Source organism: Gopherus flavomarginatus, chromosome 7 (assembly GCF_025201925.1).
Source record: "Gopherus flavomarginatus isolate rGopFla2 chromosome 7, rGopFla2.mat.asm, whole genome shotgun sequence".
NCBI classification, from domain to species: domain Eukaryota; kingdom Metazoa; phylum Chordata; order Testudines; family Testudinidae; genus Gopherus; species Gopherus flavomarginatus.
Window position 1 is genome coordinate 43,662,998 of NC_066623.1, and position 25,164 is coordinate 43,688,161.

Consider the following 25,164-nt stretch of genomic DNA (forward strand, 5'->3'; position numbering starts at 1 on the left):
CTACTGACACTACACCCCCATATTCATCATAGTGGTATGATTATAATATGATTAGGACATAATTATGATCTATTTTGTAGAAGATGCATCATGTGTGGTGTCACTGGAAAAGTTCTGATTTGCTGAATATGATTATCCTATTTGTGTGCACATATCATGTTCGTATCTGAAGTTATGGATATTGACTCTGTATCTGTATTTCAAATGTGCTTACTCTGGGTAACACCCACAATGAGCCTTTCAGGTACAACAATGAAGAAGCCAGACAGTGCTGATGGCTCAACAAAGACAATGGACTGTGGAAGAGCTTAGCCTTCCTGTGAATGTTTCAGCCAGCCTATGAGTCATGGCTACTATGACTCAGCAGGGCCTGTGACCAGACCACATGACACTAAACTCCATTTTAGTACCTGTATTTTTCCACAAACTGGACTAGGAACTGAGTTTGGAACAAAAGGTTCCCACCATATGGAAAAGCTACATAAGGTGGGGTGTGACATCATCTCTTGGCCTCATTCTCCACACAAGAGAACTTCTGGAAACACCTGAGAAACAAAAACGGATGTGGGGGAAGTGCTGCTCCCAGGATCAAGAGATTTCTAGCTTGTGTATGGAAACTTGGGGGACTGCTTGTACCATCAGTCAGGGTGAGAAATTGCTAATTCAAATTCTATCCATCTAGTATGTTAGGCTTAGTCTGAGTTTTGGTTATTTGCTAAATAATCTGCTTTGATCTGTTTGTTATCACTTATAATCACTTAATCTATCTTTCTGCAGTTAATAAACTTGTTTGATGCTTTATCTTAACCAGCGTATTTTGAGTGAAGTGTCTGGGGAAAATCTCAGCTTGTTGTGCACATCTGTCCCATATCGAGGGGAAGGGGAACTACATTAATGAGCTTGCATTATAGAGATCCCTGTGCACTATAAGATGGTATCATTCTGGATTTATACTACAGCAAGTGTGCAAGGTTGGGGAGTGGGAAATTGGCTCTTGTCTTCTATCTGTCCTTGAGTGGCTTAGGTAACGCACTCAGGTAGCTTAGTTGGCTGCATGGCGCCCACCTGCCTGTATGTGTTTGGGTTGATAACAGGCCCTGGAGAGGCTGGCGAAATCTCCAGCCAAAGCAGTGTGAGAAGGGCCAGCCCAGCGTGAGGGTTAGAGGACCACAGCAGTTTCCCAGAAGCTCCACAAACTGCCTTCCTGGGGGTGACAACCCATCACGCCCTACACTACACAAGTCTCAGCAGGTTTGTCACATGCTGTCCCCTCCCTTTCTCCACCCGAGATATTTCCTGCTTCCCACCACCTCTAGCAATTTCCCACCCTCTTATGCATTTACTGCTCCTCAACCTCCAAGCAGAGACCGCCACCCTGATAATCTCTTACCTGAGCCAGCTCCATTGCAGCCATTTCCCTTGCCCCTGGGAGGACGAGATGATCTGCAGCTGAAACATGGATGTTATTCTCCTGGCCTGCCTGGGGTGAAAAGGGCAAGGACGTGAGAATTCAGACTAGGCTTTTGTCCATTCCACAAGCCGATACCCCCAGCTTTTCCCCTGCTAATGCACTTCTAGGTTCTAGCACACTGTGAAGCACAGAGTGACCTTACTTCCAGTACAGCCTAGTCCCCTCCACCAGGGTGTAAACCCTCTGACACATGGGGGAAACCCTCCCAGTAACAGTCTCTCTCTTACACATATCAAGTTTGTGGACAACACCAAGCTGGGAGGGGTTGTAAGTGCTTTGGAGGATTCGATTAAAATTCAAAATGATCTGCACAAACGGGAGAAATGATCTGAAGTAAATAGGATCAAATTCAGTAGAGACAAGTGCAAAGTACTCCACGTTGGAAGGAACAATCGGAGGCTGGAGAAGAGCAGAAACAAAGGAGTCACTTTGGGGGATTCTCCCTGTCATTGTCCCCAAGGCAGCTGTCTCAGGTTTACAAAGGTGTTTCATGTTCCAGCCTTTATACGGTCTCTCCTGGGAGTGCCCCTTTCATGGACTGGGCCTAGTTTTAGTTTTTGGTAGTTAACAATCTTGGTTTATTGTTCATCTAACCAGTATGTGTGGATTGAAGTGTGTTGGAAACTCTGTTTGGGATAACAAGCTGGTGCATGTCATTTTCCGCTGATAAAATGACAGACTTCATATGAGCTTGGGTCGTTCAGTAGCGTGCTGGACAGTGCAAGATGCACATTTCTGGGGGAAAGTTGGGCACTTGAGAATTTGCTGGTTTTCTCCTGAGGTGTAATTCATGAGTGGCTGTCTAGCAGCACTCAATACTGTGTAGTTGGGAGTGAGTTACATGCTGGAGACTGTGTGTTAATTGGCCAAGAGGGGCTGTTCTCGAGGGAAAACAGTGCAAAAGGCACCCCATGCTGGAGGACTGAGGGGACAGCTATTTAACAGTCCAGATTGTACTCTGGGTAACATCACAGACACTCATTATGACAGAGCCTCTTACAACACAGAGAAAGTAAATCCATGTCCCAGAAATCGAAGACTCCAGACAGAGGGCAAGTGTCCCTGGCACTGCTTCTTGCTGACAGAGAGGTTCAGAGACAGTGTGAGAATCCTGGGGAAGCTGGGAACAGGAAGCATGGGCTGGCGGGGTTCGGTGGAGAAAGGGAACAGGAATGGCAGGGATATTACTGAATCCAGGATCTCAGCAGTACTAGATGACAGGATAGCACATAGTGCAGCCCATTGGAAAACACAATCCCAACTATACATACAAAATGATGGGGTCTAAATTAGTTGTTTCCACTCAAGAGATGGATCTTGGAGTCACTGTGGATAGTTCTCTGAAAACATCCACTCAGTGTGCAGCAGCAGTGAAAAAAAGTGAACAATGTAGGAAATAATTAAGAAAGTGATAGATATGACAGAATATCTCATAGATCATATCTGTAAAAACAGCAAATAAATCCATGATACACCCACATCTTGAATACTGCATGCACATGTCACGCCATCTCAAAAATAGATATATTGGAATTGGAAAAGGTTCAGAAAAGGGCAACAAAAATGATTAGGGGTATGGGACAGTTATGCCAGACCTAACCCCCAGTTTCACTTGAGCAAACAGGAGATATTTGACACTGTGCAATACGGCTCCTGTGCTCTGTTCCCAAAGTGTTCTGCAGCAGAGGAGGGTCTCTGGTATTATGTGTGTCACTGGCCTATTGGGGTGATGCTGAAACAGGACAGGGTACAGATGGCACTGTGGGGGTGGCGTGAACCTTCACTCTTCATTTCCCCTTCCAAGAACAGAAGGGACAGGAACCCTTACCCAGCGAGGTCACAGTCTCATAGTTCTCCTGCATGACATCCCAGTAGAGGGCTCTCTGAGTGGGGTCCAGCAGAGCCCACTCTTCCCTGGTGAAATACATAGCCATCTCCTTGAAGGTCACCAGCCCCTGAAAGAGTAAGAGTCCAACACTAAGGACTTGCTGCCCCACTCACAGCCCCACTATTTGTGGCAGAGAAGAGTGAATCAAATGGAAGCTCTGGGTGGATCATAGTCAGGAGAGTCCCACCTCGACCTGGCTCAGAGTATCCAGCAAATGCCAGGGTGAGGGGATGAAGAGAGAGCCCCTTATCTCTCCCAGCATATCCATCACCCCCCTACTAGCCACTGACTGATACAGGAGATGGAGCCCCTAGCAGGGTCCAGGGAGAGCTCGCTGGTAGGATGCCCAACACCCTCCTCATTGTGAGGAGCGGGATATGAAGGGAGAGGCAGCTCCAATAAGCCTGACTCATGGGTGTCCCCTTTATATCTCACAGCAGCTGATGGTTAATGAGCTCAGGCTCCAGCACTAGGAGTCTGGTCAGTTTGACTAGCTCCATGTAGGTGGGTTATTTTCTCTCTTCACAAATTAGGGCATTTCCACCTCCAAACCTCCTGGGTCTGTTCCTAGAATCTAGGCCACTTAGTAAATAACTCCCAGCAGGTCTGCCACACCCTGGCCTCCTCCTTTCCCCACGCTGTGAATTTCCTGCCCCGCTCCCAACCTCCAAACCAGACTCTGCAAACCTTTCCCACCTCTGGTGTATTTGCTCTCCCTTTCCTCCAGCAGGAACCCACCAGCAACCCCCCGATAATCTCTACCTGGACTGACTCCACTGCAGCCATTTCTCTTCCCTGTCCAACGCCAGGCTGGGATGAGCTGGAGCAAAACATTCTGCAGCCTGTCTGGGGGAGAAGGGCAGTTGTGGGCGTTTCAGAACCGGTTTTAGTTAATTTCACATCACAATTCCCCCAGGCCCTTTCCCTGCAGACAGACACCCTAGATTCTGTCATGCTGGGAAATGCTCAATCTGTTTATTACAATTTAGACCTGGCCCCTCCTGCCAGGCTAAGTCCACAGACACATTTTTAACCTCCCTTCTCTCTCCCCTCACCCCTTCTCTGAACACAAGGCTAGAAAAGAGCAGAACCAAAGGAGTCACTGTGGGGGATTCCCTCAGACACTGACCCCACGGCAGCCACACCCCAGCAGGGGGAATATGGAGTCAGGAACTGGCTTTTGCTCTGTCTGATCCTTGTTTGTTCACTGGAAAGTGGTTCTGCCCCAGGATGCAGCAATACATGTGTCTGGGTGGACTAGAGAGCTGGAAATCTCTCCCCCACATTCATTTCTCCCACTGCCCCTTTCAGTCTCTCCTTCCCCTGTCCTCTCTCCCTGCCCCTCTGGCTGGGACAGTCCCATTCCTGGGGGCTTTGCTCTTCCATGGCTGGATTTCCTCCTGGCAACCGCTAATGGGAGGAGAAATGAGGTGGTGTTGTTTGTGCAGAGTCACTTTCTTGCCAGACGCTAGGACATTCCCTGAGGTCTTTCAGTTACCTGGAGACTCTGGCTCAGAATTTAGTAGTAACAGGGCCCAGGACTGCCCTAGGGGGCTAGGACCAGCTGCAGAAAGTCATCCCCTGGGCCGGGCAGAGAAGAAGCTTTAATTAAGGTCACTTCCCAGCACAGAGCCCCACTGGGGAGCAGCAGCTGCCAAGCCTGGTCTCCCAGATCACAATGGAGGCTGCAGCATCTGACCCAGGAAGCTGAACCCCAATAACCTGAGCAGAGAGGGACAGAGTGTATGAGCAGCTTCCCTCCTTTAGCTCTCGGGAGAGCAGCTAATGGGAGCCCCTTCTCACAGGGAGAATGGCTGATCTCATTTGACCCACTGTCCATCTGGAATCACTCCTTGTCTTTCCATACAGTGACTCTGGATTAACAACGGTCTCAATGACACCGGATTTCAGAAAGAATGAGTTCAGAATGCTGTGGAAAAGACCATCGTGTGGCAGTGCTGACTCCCTTCCCACCTCCCTCACCCCCGCAGATCTAGGACAAGGACTGGGGGCAAAAATTTTCCAAACGGAACCGAAAGTTCCTGCAGTTTTCAAAAGAGGAGAAAAGTAAATTCTGTGATTTCACACTAACAGTGTTTGCTAAGTGGACAGAAAGTTATCACAGTGACAGGGCACGTGACTGGGGAATGGACTTGGTGACCTGATGACTAGGAGCCAGAACTCTGGTACAAGTTGACCAGAGAGAAGGATCATGGTTAGCAGCAGGCCTCAGACACCCCCTAGTACCCAGAGCCCAGATCCCCCAGCCAGGGGCCCCAGACACCCCCCAGCCAGGATCCCATGAGATATTCCCTGGGACTCAGCCCCCAGAGTCCCTGGCCAGGGACCCCAGATATCCCTCAAAGCCCCACCGGCCAGAGAACCCCCACCACACCATGATTGCCAGGTTGGGAATCCCAAAGGGTTCCCCCCACCAAGAGCCCCCAGCAGCCAGGGACCCCCTCAAGGGACCACCCCTCCACTGGGAACTCAGTCCCTCACTGCCTGCCTAGGAACTTCCTCACCCTCCAGAACGATCTACCCTGACATTTGCCTGGGACCCCTTCCTCTGCCCAGTGTGACCCCCTGATGCTTTACAGTGCGACCCATCACTCTGCTTCCCTGGCATGCCCTCACCTAGTGCCAGGGATCCCCTCCCCCAGCTCTGTGCACTGGGCATGGCAACAAAACCAGGAACCAGCGGGGGAAGCACAGACAGAGCCCCTGGCACAGAACCAGGCTCCCTCTAACCCTCTTTCCCGCCTCCCCAAGAGACACCCACCCCCACTGTTCTGCAGCCACCAGGCCCCCAGCGATACCCACCTCCAGGACCCATAGCCTCAGAGATGGGCACATCAGAACCACCACCCCCGAAAACCCCAAACCTCCACAACCCACCAACCTGACTAGGGTACCCCCTGCCCAGCCACCCAGAGGCCTCCCCCTACCACAATGCCCCTTCAGCTGCAATCTCCCCACACAGACACCTTCCCTGCCCCTGCAAGTGTTACCTCACAGAGTGTGAGAAGTGGCTAGAAAGTTAACACCACCTCCTGCTGGCCAGTCACACAGGCAGAGGGAGCCTGGGGAGTGCTTCTTTAACAGGAGAATGGAAGGCCTGGAGGGCAAGAAAGGTCCACGGGCTGTCACTAGCAAATAATGCTCACCATGGATCCACCCCAGAGGCGGCTGCATCTTAGCACATTGGGAAACAACCTATCATATTCAATTAGAAATAAAACAACTAGAGAGAAGTGGGGCAAATGTTTGGGGCATTTTATATCAATCTTTGAGACACGCAGAGAGAACCCTGTCACAAACGACATTTGATAACATGAGAGAAAACCACCAAGATCGGAGGGGATTTGATGTTGCTATTAAATAACTAGTGGAAAAGGGGGACTGTTGGACTGGATTTTATATGACTGTCCAATACATAAACAGAATGTGATGGTCCCCCCCGACCACGGGGCAACCATTCACGTGAGCAGCTCAGAGCCCTTTGAGGAGCTGATTTAAGGGCGGGGGGGAGCTGGAAGGCTCCCTGGACAATGGAAGGGGGCCGCAGGGGAATTGGGAAATGGGGTCTGGTCAGTCTCCATGGGGGATGTGCTCCTCCCTTCCCTTCCCTGCCCTGGCAGAGAACGGGAACCTCATCCCATCCCACTCCAGTGGGAGCCATGTTCTGGGGAATGACCCAGGGCAACAATTTCCCACCCAAACAAGGACAAATCGCTGCAGATAAAATGGGTGGGACAATCCACCCCCCATCGGAGAGATTTGAAATTGACATTTGAGAAGTATGGATAGAAAAGAGAAAATCAGAGGCAATTAGAGAGCTGAACATTGGGAGGGCGGGGGAGGAGAATCTCCCTGGATTTTATAGCCACGTGTGATAATGAGAGAGAAAAGGGGAAATCTTGAGAGAATGTGTGTGTGGGAGGAAGTGGGAAAAACAGGGACAGGATCCAGTTAACTCACCTCCCTCCCACCCCGGGAATGTCCTGGCTGCACAGAGACAGATCTACCCCGCCTCACCCCAGTGACCTCCCCCCCCCTGCAACTCCGGCTTCTCCTCCCCCCCCTGACACCTCCGCCCTCACACCAAAGGGGGGGGCTCTGCCAGCGCCTCCCCCTGAGCTCAACTCCTGCTCCTCCTCCCAGCCCGGACTGTGCCCTTTAGCCCCCCATGAACCCTGCCTCCAGCTGCCTGACCCCCCCGCCCATTAATTTCCTGCTCTGCGCCCGCCCCCCCTACTCTCCCTGTTACTCCCCCGCCCCGCTCCAGCCCCGCCCCCAGCGCCCGGCGGAACGTTACGGCTGGTCCGGGCAGGGGGAAGGGCAGCGGCTTCAGTGGCTGTTACTGGGCATGCGCAGTGCCCGGGAGTAGCACATTGCTATGGGGAGTGATTTAATACACCGCCCCCCCCCGCCGGGCCCGGGGTCCGCCCCTCCCTCCCACAGGAAGGCCGGGCCCCAGCCCCCCCATCCCAGCGGGGCGGGCGGGCGGATTCTCCTGCAGCTCCACTGGGGCCGAGGCGCCTCCAAGGCTTCTCCCAGGCTCCCTGGGGCAGAGTCACTTTCCCGCCCCCCAGCGCCTCTCATTCCCCGGGGGCTCCGGGTCACAATGTCCCACCGCTATTCCCCCGCCTGCAGCTCCGGCTTCTCCCCTCCCGCCCCCGCCAGCCAAACCAAGGGGAATCTCCGGGCCCCAGTCTCTGTCCCCACCTGGATCCCAGCGGGGCCGGGGGCAGATCCTGGCTGCAGCTGAGAACAGCGTCTCCGCTCCGGCTCGGGCAGCTCCAGCGCTTCTGGCAGCAGGTGGAGAACCAGGGAGCAGCTGTTCAGCCTGGGCTCCGAGTCACAATGTGACAGAGCCCCGCCCCCAGGAGCTGCCCTGCCCATGGGCTGTGCCAGAGCCCCGCCCCCAGGAGCTGCCCCGCCCCTGAGCTGAGCCAGAGCCCCGCCCCCAGGAGGTGCCCTGCTCCCGGGCTGTGCCAGAGCCCCGCCCCCAGGAGCTGCCCTGCCCATGGGCTGTGCCAGAACCCCGCCCCCAGGAGCTGCTCCGCCCCTGCTCTGTGCTGGAGCCCCGCCCCGAGGAGCTGCCCCGCCCCCCGAGCTGAGCCAGAGCCCCGCCCCCAGGAGCTGCCCGCACCTGGGATGTGTCAGAGCCCCGCCCCCTGGAATTTCCCCATGTTGGGTCTCTGAGCTTTGTTCTCCTGTCGCCTTCTTCCCAGCATCCCCTGCTCCCTTCCTGTGTCTGCAAACACCCCCCATCCCCCGAGGCCGGCTGCAGTGCTCGCTGAGGCTGACTCCAGTGGCTGAAGTTGCCTCCATCTCTGCTTCACCTGGAGGGGGAGAGACAAAGAGAGGAGATGGTCCCAGGGTGTGAAACCAGAATCAGGGGGCAAGGAAAGAAGGACTGTTTGGAAAGGTGGGTTTTTTGTGTGTGGGGGGGTGAGCCAGAGGGATTCAGAAGAAGTTGGGCAGCAGAGGCTCAGGGAAATTGAGGGGAACCTTCTGGGTGTCTCAGTGTTGGCCAGGGTTTGTACAGCACCTTGCATAATATGGGGTCTGATCTCAGTCATGGTCTGTGCAGCACCTGGAAGCCCTGATGTCTGTTTCCTGATCACAGGCTCTGGGAATGGAGAGAAGGAAACCTCAGCACCTGAAGGTTAATGCAGCCCTGTGTGCAACCCCTGCTAGGGTGATCCGACAGCAAATGTGAAAAATTGGGATCGGGGTCAAGTATTAGAGGGTAGCCGTGTTAGTCTGGATCTGTAAAAGCAGCAAAGAATCCTGTGGCACCTTATAGACTAACAGACGTTTTGGAGCATGAGCTTTTGTGGGTTAATACCCACTTCCTCAGATGCATGTAATGGAAATATCCAGGGGCAGGTATATATATGTGTGCTAGCAAGCAAGCTAGAGATAACGAGGTCAGTTCAATCAGGGAGGATGAGGCCCTGTTCTAGCAGTTGAGGTGTGAAAACCAAGAGAGGAGAAACTGGTTCTGTAATTGGCAAGCCATTCACAGTCTTTGTTCAATCCTGAGCTGATGGTGTCAAATTCGCAGATGAACTGAAGCTCAGCAGTTTCTCTTTGAAGTCTGGTCCTGAAGTTTTTTTGCTGCAGGATGGCCACCTTAAGGTCTGCTATAGTGTGGCCAGGGAGGTTGAAGTGCTCTCCTACAGGTTTTTGTATATTGCCATTCCTAATGTCTGATTTGTGTCCATTTATCCTTTTCCGTAGAGACTGTCCAGTTTGGCCGATGTACATAGCAGAGGGGCATTGCTGGCATATGATGGCGTATATTACATTGGTGGATGTGCAGGTGAATGAACCAGTGATGGTGTGGCTGATCTGGTTAGGTCCTGTGATGGTGTCGCTGGTGTAGATATGTGGGCAGAGTTGGCATCGAGGTTTGTTGCATGAATTGGTTCCTGAGCTAGAGTTATTATGGTGTGGTGTGCAGTTACTGGTGAGATGGGGGTGGGGTTAATAGGCACCTATATAAGAAAAAGTCCCAAAAATTGGGACATCTAGTCATGCTAGTCCCTGCTGTTCTCATAAGGGGTCGGCTTAGAGAGGGTTTGGCTACACTTGCAGCTGTCCAGCGCTGGGAGTTAAAGCTGTCTTCCTACAGCTGTTTAGGGAAAGCGCTGCAGTGTGGACACACTGACAGCTACCAGCACTCTGTCATGGCCACATTTGCAGCGCTGTTGGGAGTGGTGCATTATGGGCAGCTATCCCAGCATTCAAGTGGCTGCAATGTGCTTTTCAAAAGAAGAGGGTGGGGTGGAGTGTGACACGGAGCGTGGGGGAGACAGAGCGAGTGGATTTTTGGAGCTGACACTGTGTCAGCTCCCTGCCTGGCAAGTTCAAGCCTCCTCCCCCACCCCTCTCTCATTCACTAAATGCAAATAGCCGCCTTTGTTTTTTTCCTCACAGACCAGATAAGCCGCTGAACCAAAACAGACCCCCCCCCCCGTGCCCACCCTGCTGCTTCTCTCCTCAAGCAAACACCAGCTGTGGGTGTTCCAAAGGGATCCCCCTGCCTCTGCTCATTCACTGCAAACATTAACTGTGTTTGGTTTTTAGATAAGCAGGTCCGGGAGCCTTGAGCTCACAACAAAACAAACAGAGGCATCACACCAAAACAAAGAGCGTTATCTCTACTTAAAAGCATTATGGGAAGGTTCCAGAGGTCAGTGACAGCGTAGTAAGATTAATCACTGTTTACACTGGCACCCCAGCGCTGCATCACCAGCTCTGTTCTCTTTATTCCTCTCGTCGAGGTGGAGCACATGCAGCACTGAAGCCAGGGTGATACAGCGCTGTATGTGCCTTGCCAGTGATAAAGAAGACTAACCCCCGGCCCAAAAGCCGGGTTATAAACAGGGTCGTAATCATTTCGAGGACTTAGGCCTCAATCATACTAACATATAGCAGAGTAAGAAAGTTGATTTTCCACTAACCCTCCTGAGGCTCACTCTCTGATTTTACCATACACTATCCTAACACCACTATTATAACACTATTATATTACTAAATGCTGCTAAATCGCTGCTATATGGGGTTAAAAAACTGGAAGATCCCTAAAATAACCAGTCTACCACTGCCAGAAAACTAACAGCTGTTGGGTCATTATAGGTTATTAAGTAGCTCCTGCAAGCATAAAATATAAATCATAATAACTCAACTAACAGAACAAATAAGTATCTTTGGAACATAAGTTCCCCAAAATTACTTGAGAACCAGCTGCTTAAACCGCAAGTGAGGAATAACCGGGGTGTCAAGGTCTTGGCAATAGAAGGAGCTTCCTAAGAGGAAGTACAAAGGAACAAGCTTAGCAATTTTAGCTCTTTTTGCAATAATTGTTTTGAGAACATGTCATGTATCACCCAAATAAGGCAATGACAAATGTACAAGCTCATATGATAATTTGCGGTTTTAGGCTTTATAAACACAGGTATCTCTGCTGTAAGGTAGAGCAGCTTACCTCTTGCTAGAGGACTAGTCGTCTCTCCATGCATATGCGTGTATTCTCTGATTAATCAATAAAGGAGCCTCAGGCTGTCTGATCAACTCAACTCGTTGGTGGTCATTTTCCACGACAATTTTGTGCATTGGCCGGGAACCCACAAGAGGGCTTCTTCTGAAGCGGAGGACCGCAGGCAGTCTCCTTCCAACCCCAGGGCCCAACTAAGGTAAGAGACCTTTTTAAATATCTAGTGGAGTTGGCAGAGGACTGGTCTGTAGGCTCCGGTTTGGGGTAAGTCACAAGCTGGGTTCGAACTTTTAGCCATCAGACAGCCCTGACGCCCTTTCTCTAGGGTTTCTAGGTGATAAGAGTCTCTGAGGTGTAAAAGCCTTTCTAAAGGCTCCCAAGGTGTTAAAGGTACTGCCGGCAGCCCACGGACCACGCTCCTTTCGGTCCGGAGAGTCCTGATCCGCTCCTGGGCTAGTACGCCCAGGGAGTTGATCGGGGATTCCCCTTCCTACTAGGTCTGGTGGGGATCCGAGTTCTACAGTGTCTCGCTATAAAGTGCCTGTGTCTGTGTGTGTGGGCCGAGCGGCCAGAGTGAATGCAGCTGTGGGAAGACGCCCCGAGCCTCCTGCGAAGCGAAAGCTCGTGACCGGGAGTGTCTCGAAAGCAAGCCCCACAGCTGAGCTTTGTGTATGTGTGTGGAGAGATTGTGAAGCTTCCTAGCTGGCAGGCCTTGGTAAGTGGCTAGCCTGCTGGGTGCTTGTGTGTTTCCCCGTCCCTTTTCCCTTCCCTTCCATGACCTATGACCCTGTGACCGCTCCTCGAGCACTGTTCTCTAAGGACCGCAGGGTCCCTCTTCTGCCCACTGGAGCCATAAGCTCCCTTCCCTTCTCGGAGAGGAGGGAAGCCCCCAGGAAAACCGTACCGTTGGGTCCGTAGCTTCAGAAGCATCGTTGGCTTAAGGCTGGTGCTCTGGGCTGATGACAGGCATGCGGGGACCGCGGGTTCTCTGGGAGGAAGCCCGTCCCATCCTTTACCTCCTTCCTCGTAGGTACCTGCTGTTTGGCGGGTCAGCGAAAGCCTACTCGTATATCCCCTGCCCAGGGCAGGTAAAGATGCCATCGGTGTTAGAACTGTGATAATCCTGATTAGCGCTCCCCTGGTGTGAAAGGCTAGTGTGAAAGAGGGCTGAAGTGAAAATGGGGTCTAGTCAGACTAAAGGGATTCCAATCCCACCAAAAGGCACTCCTGCTGCTTATATGTATGTGCACCGTGGCCCGTCGACATGTAAATATTTGCAAAAGTGGAACTGGTATACTAGAGATGATGCAAAACTGCAATTTCCTGTGGAGGGCAGTTTTGATCTTGATAGGATTGTGCACCTCAGGGCTGCCCTTGTTGCTAACTCTGTAGGACAGGGACAGTTTGACGCTTATTTTGAATGGCATGATGAAATGGGTAAAAGACATCAGGAATCCCAAGTTAGGGGGTTAAAAGATACCCAAGAGAAACTAAAAACCCAACTTAAGAAGGCACAGGAGAAATTAAATAGTGCTTAAAATTTGCCCAGTCCCCCTTCTTTAAATGTGGTTCCCCTCTGTCCGTCTCAAATGCGCCCAAAACCGACTGCCCCGAAAAGAATCTACCCTTCACCCCCCTCTGATGAACTAATTGACCTGTTCTTAGACTACAGACAGTGGCCCAATAATCCTGTTCCCGTCCCTAATAATCCTCCTGCATATACCCCGGATGATCAAGCTGGGGGTGGGGCCGGATCTGGGGACAGAAGCGAGACAGAGGACAACCGAGGTGACCATACAGACACCTCCTCGTCTCCCTCAGGTTCTGATAGACAAACGCCTCCCACGACCCCTTCAAGTGGGTCCACGCCTCGGTCTGCCATGTCTGACAAGTTAATAGAAGCTCTGGCCCTAGTAACAGCGGGGGAAAAATTTCTAAACGATTGGCAACAGACAGCACATAAAGAAAGCATAGATTGGGAGTGCAGAGAAATTAACTGGGAAAATGTATCTCCAAATTCGCCGCTACTGCGGCTGTCGGGTACTATAGCTGAAATGAAGGAGCTTATAACATCACCACAATATGACTCCTTTCTGAACCCCCGCGTCTCTCCGGTCTCCGATGACCCCGATGCAGTGGCTTTTCATACCCGCCGCAGGGAATGGCTGCGTAAGGCTAAGAAAATCCCCAACCCGCCTAAAACCGTTGCTAATTTTCCCCTCCGTCAGCTGCCCGCAGGCACGGGAGGGGTAATGACAGTGCATGCTCCCTGGTCACCAGGTGATCTTTATAACCTTATTGAAAAGTTTCCAAAAATCAGGGAAGATCCCGTTAAGTTTCAAGAGCAATTGGAAATGATAGTCAAGTGCTATAACCCCTCACATGCTGATATGCACCAGCTGTTATCAGCTATAGTGCCCAAAGAGACCCTTACTCGCCTCTATGCTAGGGCAAATTGGCCAGCTGACCTCGGCCAGATGTCTGAGGCCGACTTTGACCAAAGAAGAAATAACCTGATTACTGAGGTTCTCAATGTATGCCCAAGGAAAACGGACTGGGCCAAAATAAATGCCTGTAAACAAAGTAAGGGAGAAAATCCGGCCGATTATATGGAACGTATAAAGCAAGTGTTTGAAAGACATTCGGGGATTAATAATGCAGAACAGACAGCCACACAAGCAGTAGTGGTGGCCTTTGTGCAAGGACTCTTGCCAAAGGTAGGAGAGCAGTTAAGAGTTAATTTAGTGGATTGGGAAGGGAAAAATCTGGAGGAAATTCTGGCAGCCGCACAGCATTTCCACCGGCAGTTAGAAAGAAAAAAGGATGAAACAGAATCGAAACTTATGGCTTTACAGATCCAAAGCATGCAAAACTCCGTTGGAAAAGGGCCCAGGCGAAGATCAAAACAGGCTGTAACTAAAAATCAACCCTTTGCTGGAAGTAACCCTCTGACTAATCTCAGTTCCACAGCCTGCTTTTCGTGTGGGCAAGAAGGACATTGGAGAGCCAATTGTCCCCAATTAGGGAAAGACCAGTGTAGGTATTGTAAAAAGGAGGGACACCTTATTAAGGACTGCCCCACGCGACCTCCTAGACAGTTTCCAAAGCAAGAGGGATTGCCTTTTCCTGCTCCGCCAGCCCCAGCTCTTAACTACTAAGGAAGCCAGGAGACTAATAGCATCGTCGTCGCCCCCCTTGTTCATGTGGATCAAACTGGTCCGACTGTTTCTTGTCTAATAAATGGTGTCCCTACCCCTTGCTTGGTTGATACAGGAGCTTCTAGGTCCACCTTAAGAGCACAAGATTTCTCTACAGTACCCCTTTCCTCTGAGGTCGTAACTGCTGTGGGGGTAGGAAATACCCCTATTCCCCATCCTGTGTCATCTCCCCTATCTATATCTACCGGTCCTCTTTCTGCTGACCATGCTTTCCTCCTCAGTCCGTGCTCTCCTGTAAACCTTTTAGGAAAAGATCTGTTGTGCAAACTTCATTGCACTATCTTTTGCTCTCCAGACGGGGTCTTCTTAGAGGTCCCAGACCCGGTTCATAATGAGGTTTTAGGTCTCCTTCAAATTGATCCAGCCCCAGATCGGGAGCCCGACCCCAGTCCTTCCTTGTTGCAACAGGAACTACTGGCAAGGGTATCCCCCTCACTGTGGGCTGAGCATGCTAACCAAGTAGGACGCATTTGTTCTGCCCAACCTGTCAAAATTCGTCTCAATCCAAGCAAACCTCTTCCTAGAGTCCGGCAGTATCCTCTCTCTCAGCAAGCTGAGGAAGGAATTCGCCCGGTTCTTTCTGCTCTGTTAAAACAGGGAGTCATAGTCCCAACAGTAAGTGAATGTAATACTCCCATTCTGCCTGTACGAAAACCCGGGAAAAACACCTGGCGATTCGCACAGGATTTGCGTGCTATTAATGCTGCTGTCCTCCCAACTTTTCCAGTGGTTCCAAATCCTGCTACTATTCTCTCTTGTATACCTCCCACTGCTCAGTACTTTTCTGTAATAGATTTGTGCTCTGCTTTCTTTTCTATTCCCATTCATGTGGATAGTCAGTTTCTTTTTGCGTTTACTTATCAGGGAGCTCAATATACTTGGACCAGACTACCCCAAGGTTATACTGAGTCCCCTACTATCTTTTCTCAAATCTTAAAGAAAGATCTAGATGATATTTCATTTCCAAATGGGTCTGTCCTGATTCAATATGTAGATGATCTGTTGCTTGCTTCTGACTCTTTGGAAGCTTCAAAAGCGGATACGCTGGTTTTGCTCCAAGCCTTAGCTCAGAAAGGTCATAAGGCTTCAAAAGAAAAATTACAACTCTGTCTCCCTATAGTGCATTATCTGGGCCATGATATCTCTGCAGGAAAACGCGCTTTGTCTTCTTTGCGGGTACAGACAATTCAAAAGATCCCCAGGCCAATTACAAAGAAGCAGCTTAGAGGATTTTTGGGAATGGCGGGCTACTGTAGACAATGGATTCTGGGTTATGCGTCTCTTGTGCGGTCCTTACAAGATTTAACTCTAAATAAGATCTCTGACCCTATTCCCTGGCCTACGGAAGCAGAGGAAGCGTTTCAACAAATCGAAATTGCTTTAACCAAAGCCCCTGCTCTCGGTTTACCTGATTACAAGAAACCATTTACTCTCTTCTGTCATGAAAGAGAAGGCTTAGCCCAGGGTGTTCTCACTCAGACTCACGGAGAAAAACACAGACCCATAGCTTACTTTAGTTCTTCATTAGACCCGGTAGTAGCTGGGTTACCCCCCTGCCTCCGGTCTGTTGCAGCAGCCGCAGTGTTAACAGAAGCCTCAGCCTCTCTTGTTCTCGGCAGCCCTCTTACAGTGGCTGTCCCCCATGCTGTCACCGTTTTCTTAACCAAAAGCAAAACACAGCATCTTTCAAATTCCAGACTTACCAAGTATGAAATGCTTCTTTTAAATGCTGCAAATGTTACTTTGGCTAGGTGTCCAGTACTAAATCCTGCTTCCCTTCTCCCCACGGCAACCGATGGGGAACCCCATGATTGCTTATCTATAACTGCTGAATTATCGGCTCCCAGGTCTGATCTGCAGGATATTCCCCTGCAAAACCCAGAGTTGATTTATTATGTGGATGGCTCCTGTTTAAGAAATGCGGAAGGACAGCTAGTAGCAGGCTATGCTGTATGTGATCAACAAAGTATTATAGAAGCATTTACCCTCCCTTCAGTGAAGTCAGCTCAAGTTGCTGAATTGTTTGCTCTTACTCGAGCCTGTTGCCTGGCAACCGGAGTGTCTGTTACTATTTACACTGATTCTAGATACGCTTTTGGAGTAGTACATGATTATGGGCAATTGAGGAAATATAGGGGATTTCTTACTTCTACCGGAGCACCTATTAGCCATGGCCCATATGTCAATGCTTTTCTGTCTGCTTTACAGTTGCCCTCTGCTATTGCTGTAGTCAAATGTGCAGCCCATAAAAAACCCTACAACGATGTTACTCGAGGAAATGCACTGGCAGACGCCTCCGCCAGGCAAGCGGCCCTTTCCGGGTCTCCGGCTCCTACTGAAATATTTGCTCTTTGTATGTCCCAGCCCATCTCTTTAGTTGATTCCTTACAGGATCTGGCACTCACACAAGAGTCAGCACCAGAGGATGAGAAAGACTGCTGGAGAGAGTCTGGGTGTTCCAAACATCCGGAGGATGCCTTGTGGTATGCCCCAGACCGCCGCCTGGTAGCACCCTTGGCTCTGCTCCCCCACCTTGCCCGGCTAGCACACGGGCTAGCCCATGTAGGCAAGGAGGGGATGATTGCTTCTGTATTTAAGTATTGGTATGCTCCAAAGTTTACGAGCATTGCCCAGCAATACTGCCAAACATGCCCTATCTGTCTGGCATATAACAGTGGGCGACCGGTTCGAACCACCCAGGCAGCACACCCGCCGCCCTGGGGACCGTTTGTAAACATCCAAATAGACTTCATAAGTATGCCTAAGTGTTGTTCATATGAGTATGTACTTGTGTGTGTGTGCATGTATTCTGGGTGGGTGGAAGCTTACCCATGTGCTAAGGCAGACTCAACCACTGTAGCAAAGAAGTTGCTCAAGGAATTTATTCCCCGCTTTGGTATCCCTGTCTCAATTAACAGTGACAGAGGAACCCATTTTACAGGTCAAATCACTCAACAAATCTGTAAGGCCCTCCATGTGGACCAACGTTTACACTGTTCTTACCACGCTCAGAGCGCGGGAGCAGTGGAACGGAAGAATGGGGACCTGAAAAACAAGCTGGCAAAACTGTGTGCGGAAACAGGCCTCAAGTGGCCAGATGCACTCCCTCTGGCATTAATGCAAATGAGAAACACTCCCATGCATAAACATGGATTGTCTCCCCATGAGATTCTCATGGCTAGACCAATGAGAATACCAGTGTCCCCGCCCCTGCCCCCAAACTCCCAGCATTTGCAACTCTGTGATGAAAATGTACTAGAATATTGCAAAGCGCTAATGAGACATGTTAGATTTATTCATTCACAGGTCCAGAGTGCCCTACCAGATCCAGCTGAGATTGCATGCCATCCCTTGGAGCCTGGTGACTGGGTTTGCTGTAAGGTGTTCCAACGGAAGTCCGCCTTGGAGCCCAGGTGGAAAGGTCTGTTCCAGGTCTTACTGACTACCCATACTGCAGTAAAGTGCCAAGGACTCCCAAATTGGGTACACGCATCTCACTGCAAGAAGGTAACGCCTCCTTTGGATCCCACCAGTGCCCCGTTTGTTCCACAGCCTCAGCCGACAACGTCAGCAGGTGAACCTGAGCAAGAACCCAAGTATCACCTTCGAAGTCGGCAGGTTATATAAGGCATCATGACCGATCCACAGATCAAGATCAAACAGACTGCACGAGTGCGGAAATGGCTGTTGCCCTCTATCTGGTTTATCACCATTCTGATGTTCTTTATGTTCCTTCTAAACATTTATGACTCCTACCTGCTCTCAGCTGCTGCCCGAAAGACTACTTCGCTACGTTTCCTGTCGACAGTAAAACCAAAAGTTAAAACAACCACCCCACACTATCCAATGTGTGGGGTTGCAGCTGAAGAAAAGGAGAAGACGACTCCTCGTTCCGCCTTGTGCGATGAACAAAACTTTGCTGCCGAACAAAGGGGAAAAGCGAGAAGATCTCGGGAAGCCTCTACTGCTAAACCAAAGACTCTTACTATAGAGGACGTTAAAAATTGGCCATGGTATAAAAGACGTTACATAATGTGGTATCAGGGAGGAACTTGTGGCCGGCAGGCATGGGAATGTGGGGTACACTGGATATTGGGATTCCTCCCCAGTACAGCTGATTGCAATCCACCGCAGGCCCCCTGGCCATGTCAGGTCATTCCAGAACTACTAGACCACACTTCCACTGTTCCCCCCAAGGTACCTCCTTTAAGTAATCCTTCCGTAGTAACTCCATCCATCAATATCTCAGAAAGTCATACCCGCCCTGAGCCCCAAGCAGATCCATACTTACCCAAAACCTCGACCGTCATGCAGTGGCCTAGACCCTCTTCCTCTGGTGATTTACTCTCCTACTGTCTAACCAAGTTAATTTTCTCCTTGCGGGGTCAGATATATGAACGATATGTTAAATGGAATGCATTTGGTATGGTGTATCTTAGTTACCGTAATATAACCTCTTATGTTACTTATACAGGAGAACCTGACCAAGCTGAAATTTACATAGACACGTGGGACACTGACCATGATATAGACCTCGTGTTAGTCCCAGGTACATGTTGGCCTCTTACTGATGAGGGCCCCGAATGTTTTGTAGCTACGCATGCCACCAGGACTAATGTCACTGTTAACAGAATATGTTTAGCCACTGTAGGATTTGTTTGTGCCCAGGACATTCCCATCACTGCAAATCTCTCCTGCACCTTACTTCAGTACACTCCCTCGCATTCAATTGACGCCACACTGGCCAAAGAGGGCATTCAGGTTCAGAGCCAATAATTATGGTATGAGCCCACCGAAAAACCTCACTTATCAGGATTCAAATGGACAATTCTGAATGCTACCATGGGAACCGTCCATTTCTCCCTACCCCTCACCCACTTTCAGATTACCAGTACTTATTCTAATTGCTCTAAGGGTGCCGCTATACGCCTATTGGAACAGCAAGCTCGACTTACAGAAAGCAGAAAAAGGAGAGATATTGTTGACACTCTGCTGCATGGTGCTAACACTGTAGCATCAGCTTGGACTATTTATAAGACACAGGAACATGAGGGTCATCTAGGGCAACTAGACCAGACTACGGGGTTTATTTCCGGGGCTCAGATTACTGAGGAGAAGGCCGGTATAGGCGCACTCCACACTATTTCAGCACTAAGCATTGTTACCCAGGACCTGCTTAAGCAAATGGTCCACCAGGTTGCTACGTCAGGAAAGGCATTGCAGTGGGATCAAGCGTGTTCAGAAGTACAGGACTATCTCAACACTATCCTTTTCTCCTTACGCAAGGACCTTGAACAGCCCGTTGGCCCACTGCCCTTACAAATACATCTGGTATACCCCTCGATTTGTGGCCATGGAGGCATACGTGGAAGTTCTCTAAATGGAGGTGTTGGCGCTCACAGTGTTCCTTCCGGGCTTATGGACCCGTGAAAGGATTTTGGGCCCCCACTTACCGTATCCTTCCAGGCCCTTGGGGTGGTTGCTTGTGGGACTGGGTAATTCATCGAGATGTTTGGGAAATTAAACCCCCTGGCGGTCCTAACCGCTTCTTAATCGGTGCCCCAGCTCTAACCCCTGACCTTTGGATAGGTCTAGGTGATCTCTGGACCTATTGGCCTTTACAGCCCCCACAGCTGCAATGTTTTAGAAAACTACAAACAGGGGAGGTAGTAACTGTTCATCACCGAGTATGTTGGGAAGGTCCTGGTAATCTACAGGACCTAGCCTCCCATATCCTATTGTCCGCTAATAGCAGCTGCGTTCATGTCAATTCCTCAATCATACACGATGTGGCTTTTAATCTCCACACCAGCTCAGGTACTCATAACATTTACTGGCCAGCAGAAAAGGATTATCAGGTTTATTTAGAGTTTCAGGTTCCTTTTGATTGGACCTCTGTTGTCCCCGACCGGTTCCATTCATTGTTATCTCTCCTACCAGACATTCAATCTATTTCACACTTACAAACTCAAATTCACTATTTAGAAACTGTTTACCAGGAAGCTTTGAATGCCCTCCAAACGGTTCATTTAGTCTCTACCCTCTGTGTTAAAGGTGATGTTCTATGTCAATTCACAAAAAGTTTTCAGTCACCCCAAAAACACCCTTGGTATGTATGGCTTCTTTTTGCCATTGGTACGATTACCTTTGTATGCATTTGCTGTTGGTGTTGCTGTAATTGCTGGTCACATTGTACTTGCCCTAGTACACCTTCCCGTTCCTATCCCCCACAACTGGTTTCTTTTAACCATGTCAGACCCGAACTATATTACACACCCACCAATGTCAGTGATGATATTTGTGTTACTTTCAGAACTAGCCTCCCTGCTAACGTTCAGACCCCTTCTAACACTCCCCAGGAAGGTAACCCTGGCCAAGGAACAGTGGATCAGGAAACAATTGAACAGATTGCCCAGGAGCTTATGAATATCCTCCTTTCAGACATTGATGAAGTGTTTGCTGCCGTGGGGGATCCATCAGCAGCAAACAAAGGAGGGAATTGATAAAGAAGACTAATCCCCGGCCCAAAAGCCGGGTTATAAACAGGGTCGTAATCATTTTGAGGCCTTAGGCCTCAATCATACTAACATATAGCAGAGTAAGAAAGTTGATTTTCCACTAACCCTCCTGAGGCTCACTCTCTGATTTTACCATACACTATCCTAACACCACTATTATAACACTATTATATTACTAAATGCTGCTAAATCGCTGCTATATGGGGTTAAAAAACTGGAAGATCCCTAAAATAACCAGTCTACCACTGCCAGAAAACTAACAGCTGTTGGGTCATTATAGGTTATTAAGTAGCTCCTGCAAGCATAAAATATAACTCATAATAACTCAACTAAAAGAACAAATAAGTATTTTTGGAACATAAGTTCCCCAAAATTACTTGAGAACCAGCTGCTTAAACCGCAAGTGAGGAATAACCGGGGTGTCAAGGTCTTGGCAATAGAAGGAGCTTCCTAAGAGGAAGTACAAAGGAACAAGCTTAGCAATTTTAGCTCTTTTTGCAATAATTGTTTTGAGAACATGTCATGTATCACCCAAATAAGGCAATGACAAATGTACAAGCTCATATGATAATTTGCGGTTTTAGGCTTTATAAACACAAGTATCTCTGCTGTAAGGTAGAGCGGCTTACCTCTTGCTAGAGGACTAGTCGTCTCTCCATGCATATGCGTGTATTCTCTGATTAATCAATAAAGGAGCCTCAGGCTGTCTGATCAACTCAACTCGTTGGTGGTCATTTTCCACGACAATTGTGGACGGGGAGTAAGTTACAGCGCTGTAAAGCCACCACCTGCACTGTAACTCTCCAGTGTAGCCAAGGCCTGAGTTGTAGTAATAATAGCAGCCAAGAATCCGGTGGCACCTTATAGACTAACAGACGTATTGGAGTATGAGCTGTCGTGAGTGAAAACTCACTTTGTCAGATGCAACAATAGTCCCATATGGGCTAGTGGTCAGGATTCCTGGTTTTCACCCAGGTGCCCTGGGTTCAACTTCTGGTGTGGGAAGAGTGCAGAGCTTTTGCCCAGTGTGGAGGCAGGAAATGAAAGGAACAGGAAGGGATCCTGCCAGCAGTGGAGTTAGACAGTGTAGGGAGGGGACCCCAGAAGTGGGGGTGGGGCAGTGGTTTGCGAGGAGATGAGGGAAGGATCCCAGCAGTGCGGGAAGTTGACAACCTGGAGAGCACAGGCCTGGAATGGGGACCTGGAAGAGTGAACGTGTCCCTCTAAACCCATCAACTGCAGACTAGGCAGGCTTGGAAGAATTGTGTATTTGTTGGTAAATGTCAATTTCTGTGTAAACACACAACCCAATGGCAAAATATTTCCATCAATAATCATCAAAATTGACAGATGGGCAAAGTAAGAAACATGCTGCTTGAGAACTTATCATGTTGTAGGAGCAGCAGTGATCTGTATGCTCTGTATAACCTGTATGCTCAAAAGGTCTGTTAAACTACCCCAGCTTGTGTCCTTTCCCTCTTTGAATGCCTGTGAAGTGGCTTTCCCACTCTCCTTTGTACCTCCAGTGAATGCCCTTTACCCGGCCCATCTGGCCAGTGGTTGGCTGTGTTACATTCTATTGCACCTCAGGGAGACTGATCTTCATCGCACCGTCCATCGCTGCGCTGTGGGACACTTACCTTAAAGGATCCTGACATCTCCACTGCCAGGCCTGTCCTGGGAGCGTGAGTATGAGTGTGACACCCTCCCCCATCCCTTCTTTTGAGCTTAGCTATCAAGCTAATAAATGTGCTGCTTTCTGCCAAACTCTGGGGGGGAGGGGCATTATTAGTCCTCTCTAAGCTTACTAACTGACTCAATTTTGGGTAACACAAGTAACATTGTTTGATCTGTTATTGTACCAAAGGGGGAGATGGTTGTCTATAAAGGAGGGTGAAGACTAAATGCCTCTGATGAGAATGTGATTTGAACCCATACAGGCAGAGCATAATGGGGTAGCAGTCCATCACCTTAACCACTCGGTCACCTCATCTGAGCTGTCAAAAAACGGACAGGAGGAGAAATCTAAGGCCGGCAGAGATAGGGACACTAAGGAGTTTTTAAATACTAAGCGTAAGCAGGGTCTGAATGAGCTCCCCTCTCTCACCTAGTGAGGAGCTGGGGAAAGACTTCAGGAACAGACCGTGTTTGCATAGACACACCTACTCTGCCTAGCTATGCAGCATGATGGGGCCGCTTCCCCAAAATGACCAGTTTGGGATGGTCTTGGGTTACAAATCACTTTAGGATTGAGTGGAATGAAATGTTATTCTCCTTCCTGTATGAGTGAAGGGCAGCAGAACATACCTAGTCCGTCCTGATGGAGGGGTAGGTGAGTGAGGAATAGCTTTTATTGGACTGCAGAGAAGTGATTGAGGACGTCACCCTAACCCAGTGGTCCCCAAACATTTCACATTGTGCCCTCTTAGCCATGGCTGTGGCCCCTCGGAAGCCACGGTCAAGAACCGGGGCTGGGAGGAGTGGGGCTGTTGCTTGCTGGGGAGAGGGGTGCTGACAGGGGTAAAGGGGTCGACGCCGGGCTGGGAGCCAGAGTCTCAGGCTGAGGGTGGGGTTGGGGAAGAGCTGTGGCAGAGTGGTGCTCCCTCCCTGTCCTCTATGTGGGCTGGCTCAGGTCCTGAGGTGCCCCCATGAATGTTCCTCTGTGTCCCCCTAGGAGTCGCACCCCACATTATGGGGACCACTGAACCCTACTCGCTAAGCCGGGGCTAGTGATGCCAAACCCCCGGGAAAGGGAGAACAAGTGTGGGGGCCCCAGCACCAGAACCATGCCCCTACTTTCTGTCTGTGGCTCTACCCCCTTCCACCCATGGCCCCATCCACTGTCACTTCTGTTCCACCCCTTCCCCCACCAGCCCCACCCTATCACTCCTTTACCCCTGCCTCGCTGTGGCCCTGAGACCAGAGAAGCTCTGTGCCCCTGCTGCAGCCCCCGGGCTGTAGCAGGGAGTGGGAGCTCCTCCAGCCCTGGGGCTGACATAGGGGAGACTTTTCCAGGGGGACCTAACTTGGCCAGGGCCCCTGATCATGGGCCCCACTGTCCCCTTGGCAGTGCAAGGTTTGGGGAGGCTGAGCCCCCTTGTCATAAACAGACAGCTAAGGGTTAATGTTCTTTTACCTATAAAGGGGTAACACCAGTAACCTAAAACACCTGACCAGAGGACCAATCAGGAAACAAGACTTTTTCAAATCTTTGTGGAGGGAAGTTTGTGTGTGAGTTCTTTGTTCTTTGTCTTGTGTCTGTGGCGTCTCGGCTATGAGAGTGATTTTTCTATCTCCTGCCTTTCTAATCCTCTGTTTCCAAGTTGTAAGTACAAAGATAATAAGACAATAAGTTTATATTGTTTTTTTTTTATATTTACATGTGTGTAGTTGCTGGAATGTTTAAATTGTATTCTTTTTGGATAAGGCTGTTTATTCATTTTTTTCTTTTAAGCAAATAACCCTGTATTTGTCACCTTAATACAGAGAGATCATTTTTATGTCCTTTTCTTTCTTTTTATATAAAGCTTTCTTTTTAAGACCTGTTGGATTTTTTCTTTAGTGGGGACTCCAGGGAATTGAGTCTGCAGCTCACCAGGGAATTGGTGGGAGGAAGAAGTCAGGGGGAAAATCTCGTTGTGTTAGATTTACTAGCCTGACTTTGCATACCCTCTGGGTAAGGGGGAAGAGAGATTAGCTATCTTGGGACTTCTATTTCCAGGACTGGAAACAGGGAGGGGGGAGTCCCTCTGTTTAGATTCACGGAGCTTGCTTCTGTATATCTCTCCAGGAACCCAGGGAGGGAACACCTGGAGGGGAGGAGGGGGAAGGGAAATGGTTTATTCCCCTTTGTTGTGAGACTCAAGGCATCTGAGTCTGGGGGTCCCCCGGGGAAGGTTTTGGGGAGACCACAGTGAGCCAGGCACTGTATAAATCCCTGGCTGGTGGCAGCTTTTCCAGGTCCAAGCTGGTAACTAAGCTTGGAGGTTTTCATGCTAACACCCATATTTTGGACGCTAAGGTCCAAATCTGGGAAAAAATGTTATGACACCCCTCCC

At 49.7% G+C, this 25,164-nt stretch overlaps 1 protein-coding gene across 1 annotated transcript in view; it reads right to left on the reverse strand.

Moving 5' to 3' along the window:
* Positions 1–451: 451 nt before the first annotated feature.
* The window catches only part of LOC127055901 (zinc finger protein 558-like), a 508,571-nt gene continuing 483,858 nt past the window's right edge, over positions 452–25,164 (reverse strand). The window contains exon 5 of the mRNA XM_050963443.1: positions 452–545. Coding sequence (XP_050819400.1) covers positions 513–545 — 33 coding nt within the window. The 3' untranslated portion in view covers positions 452–512. The remainder of the gene's footprint in view (positions 546–25,164) is intronic.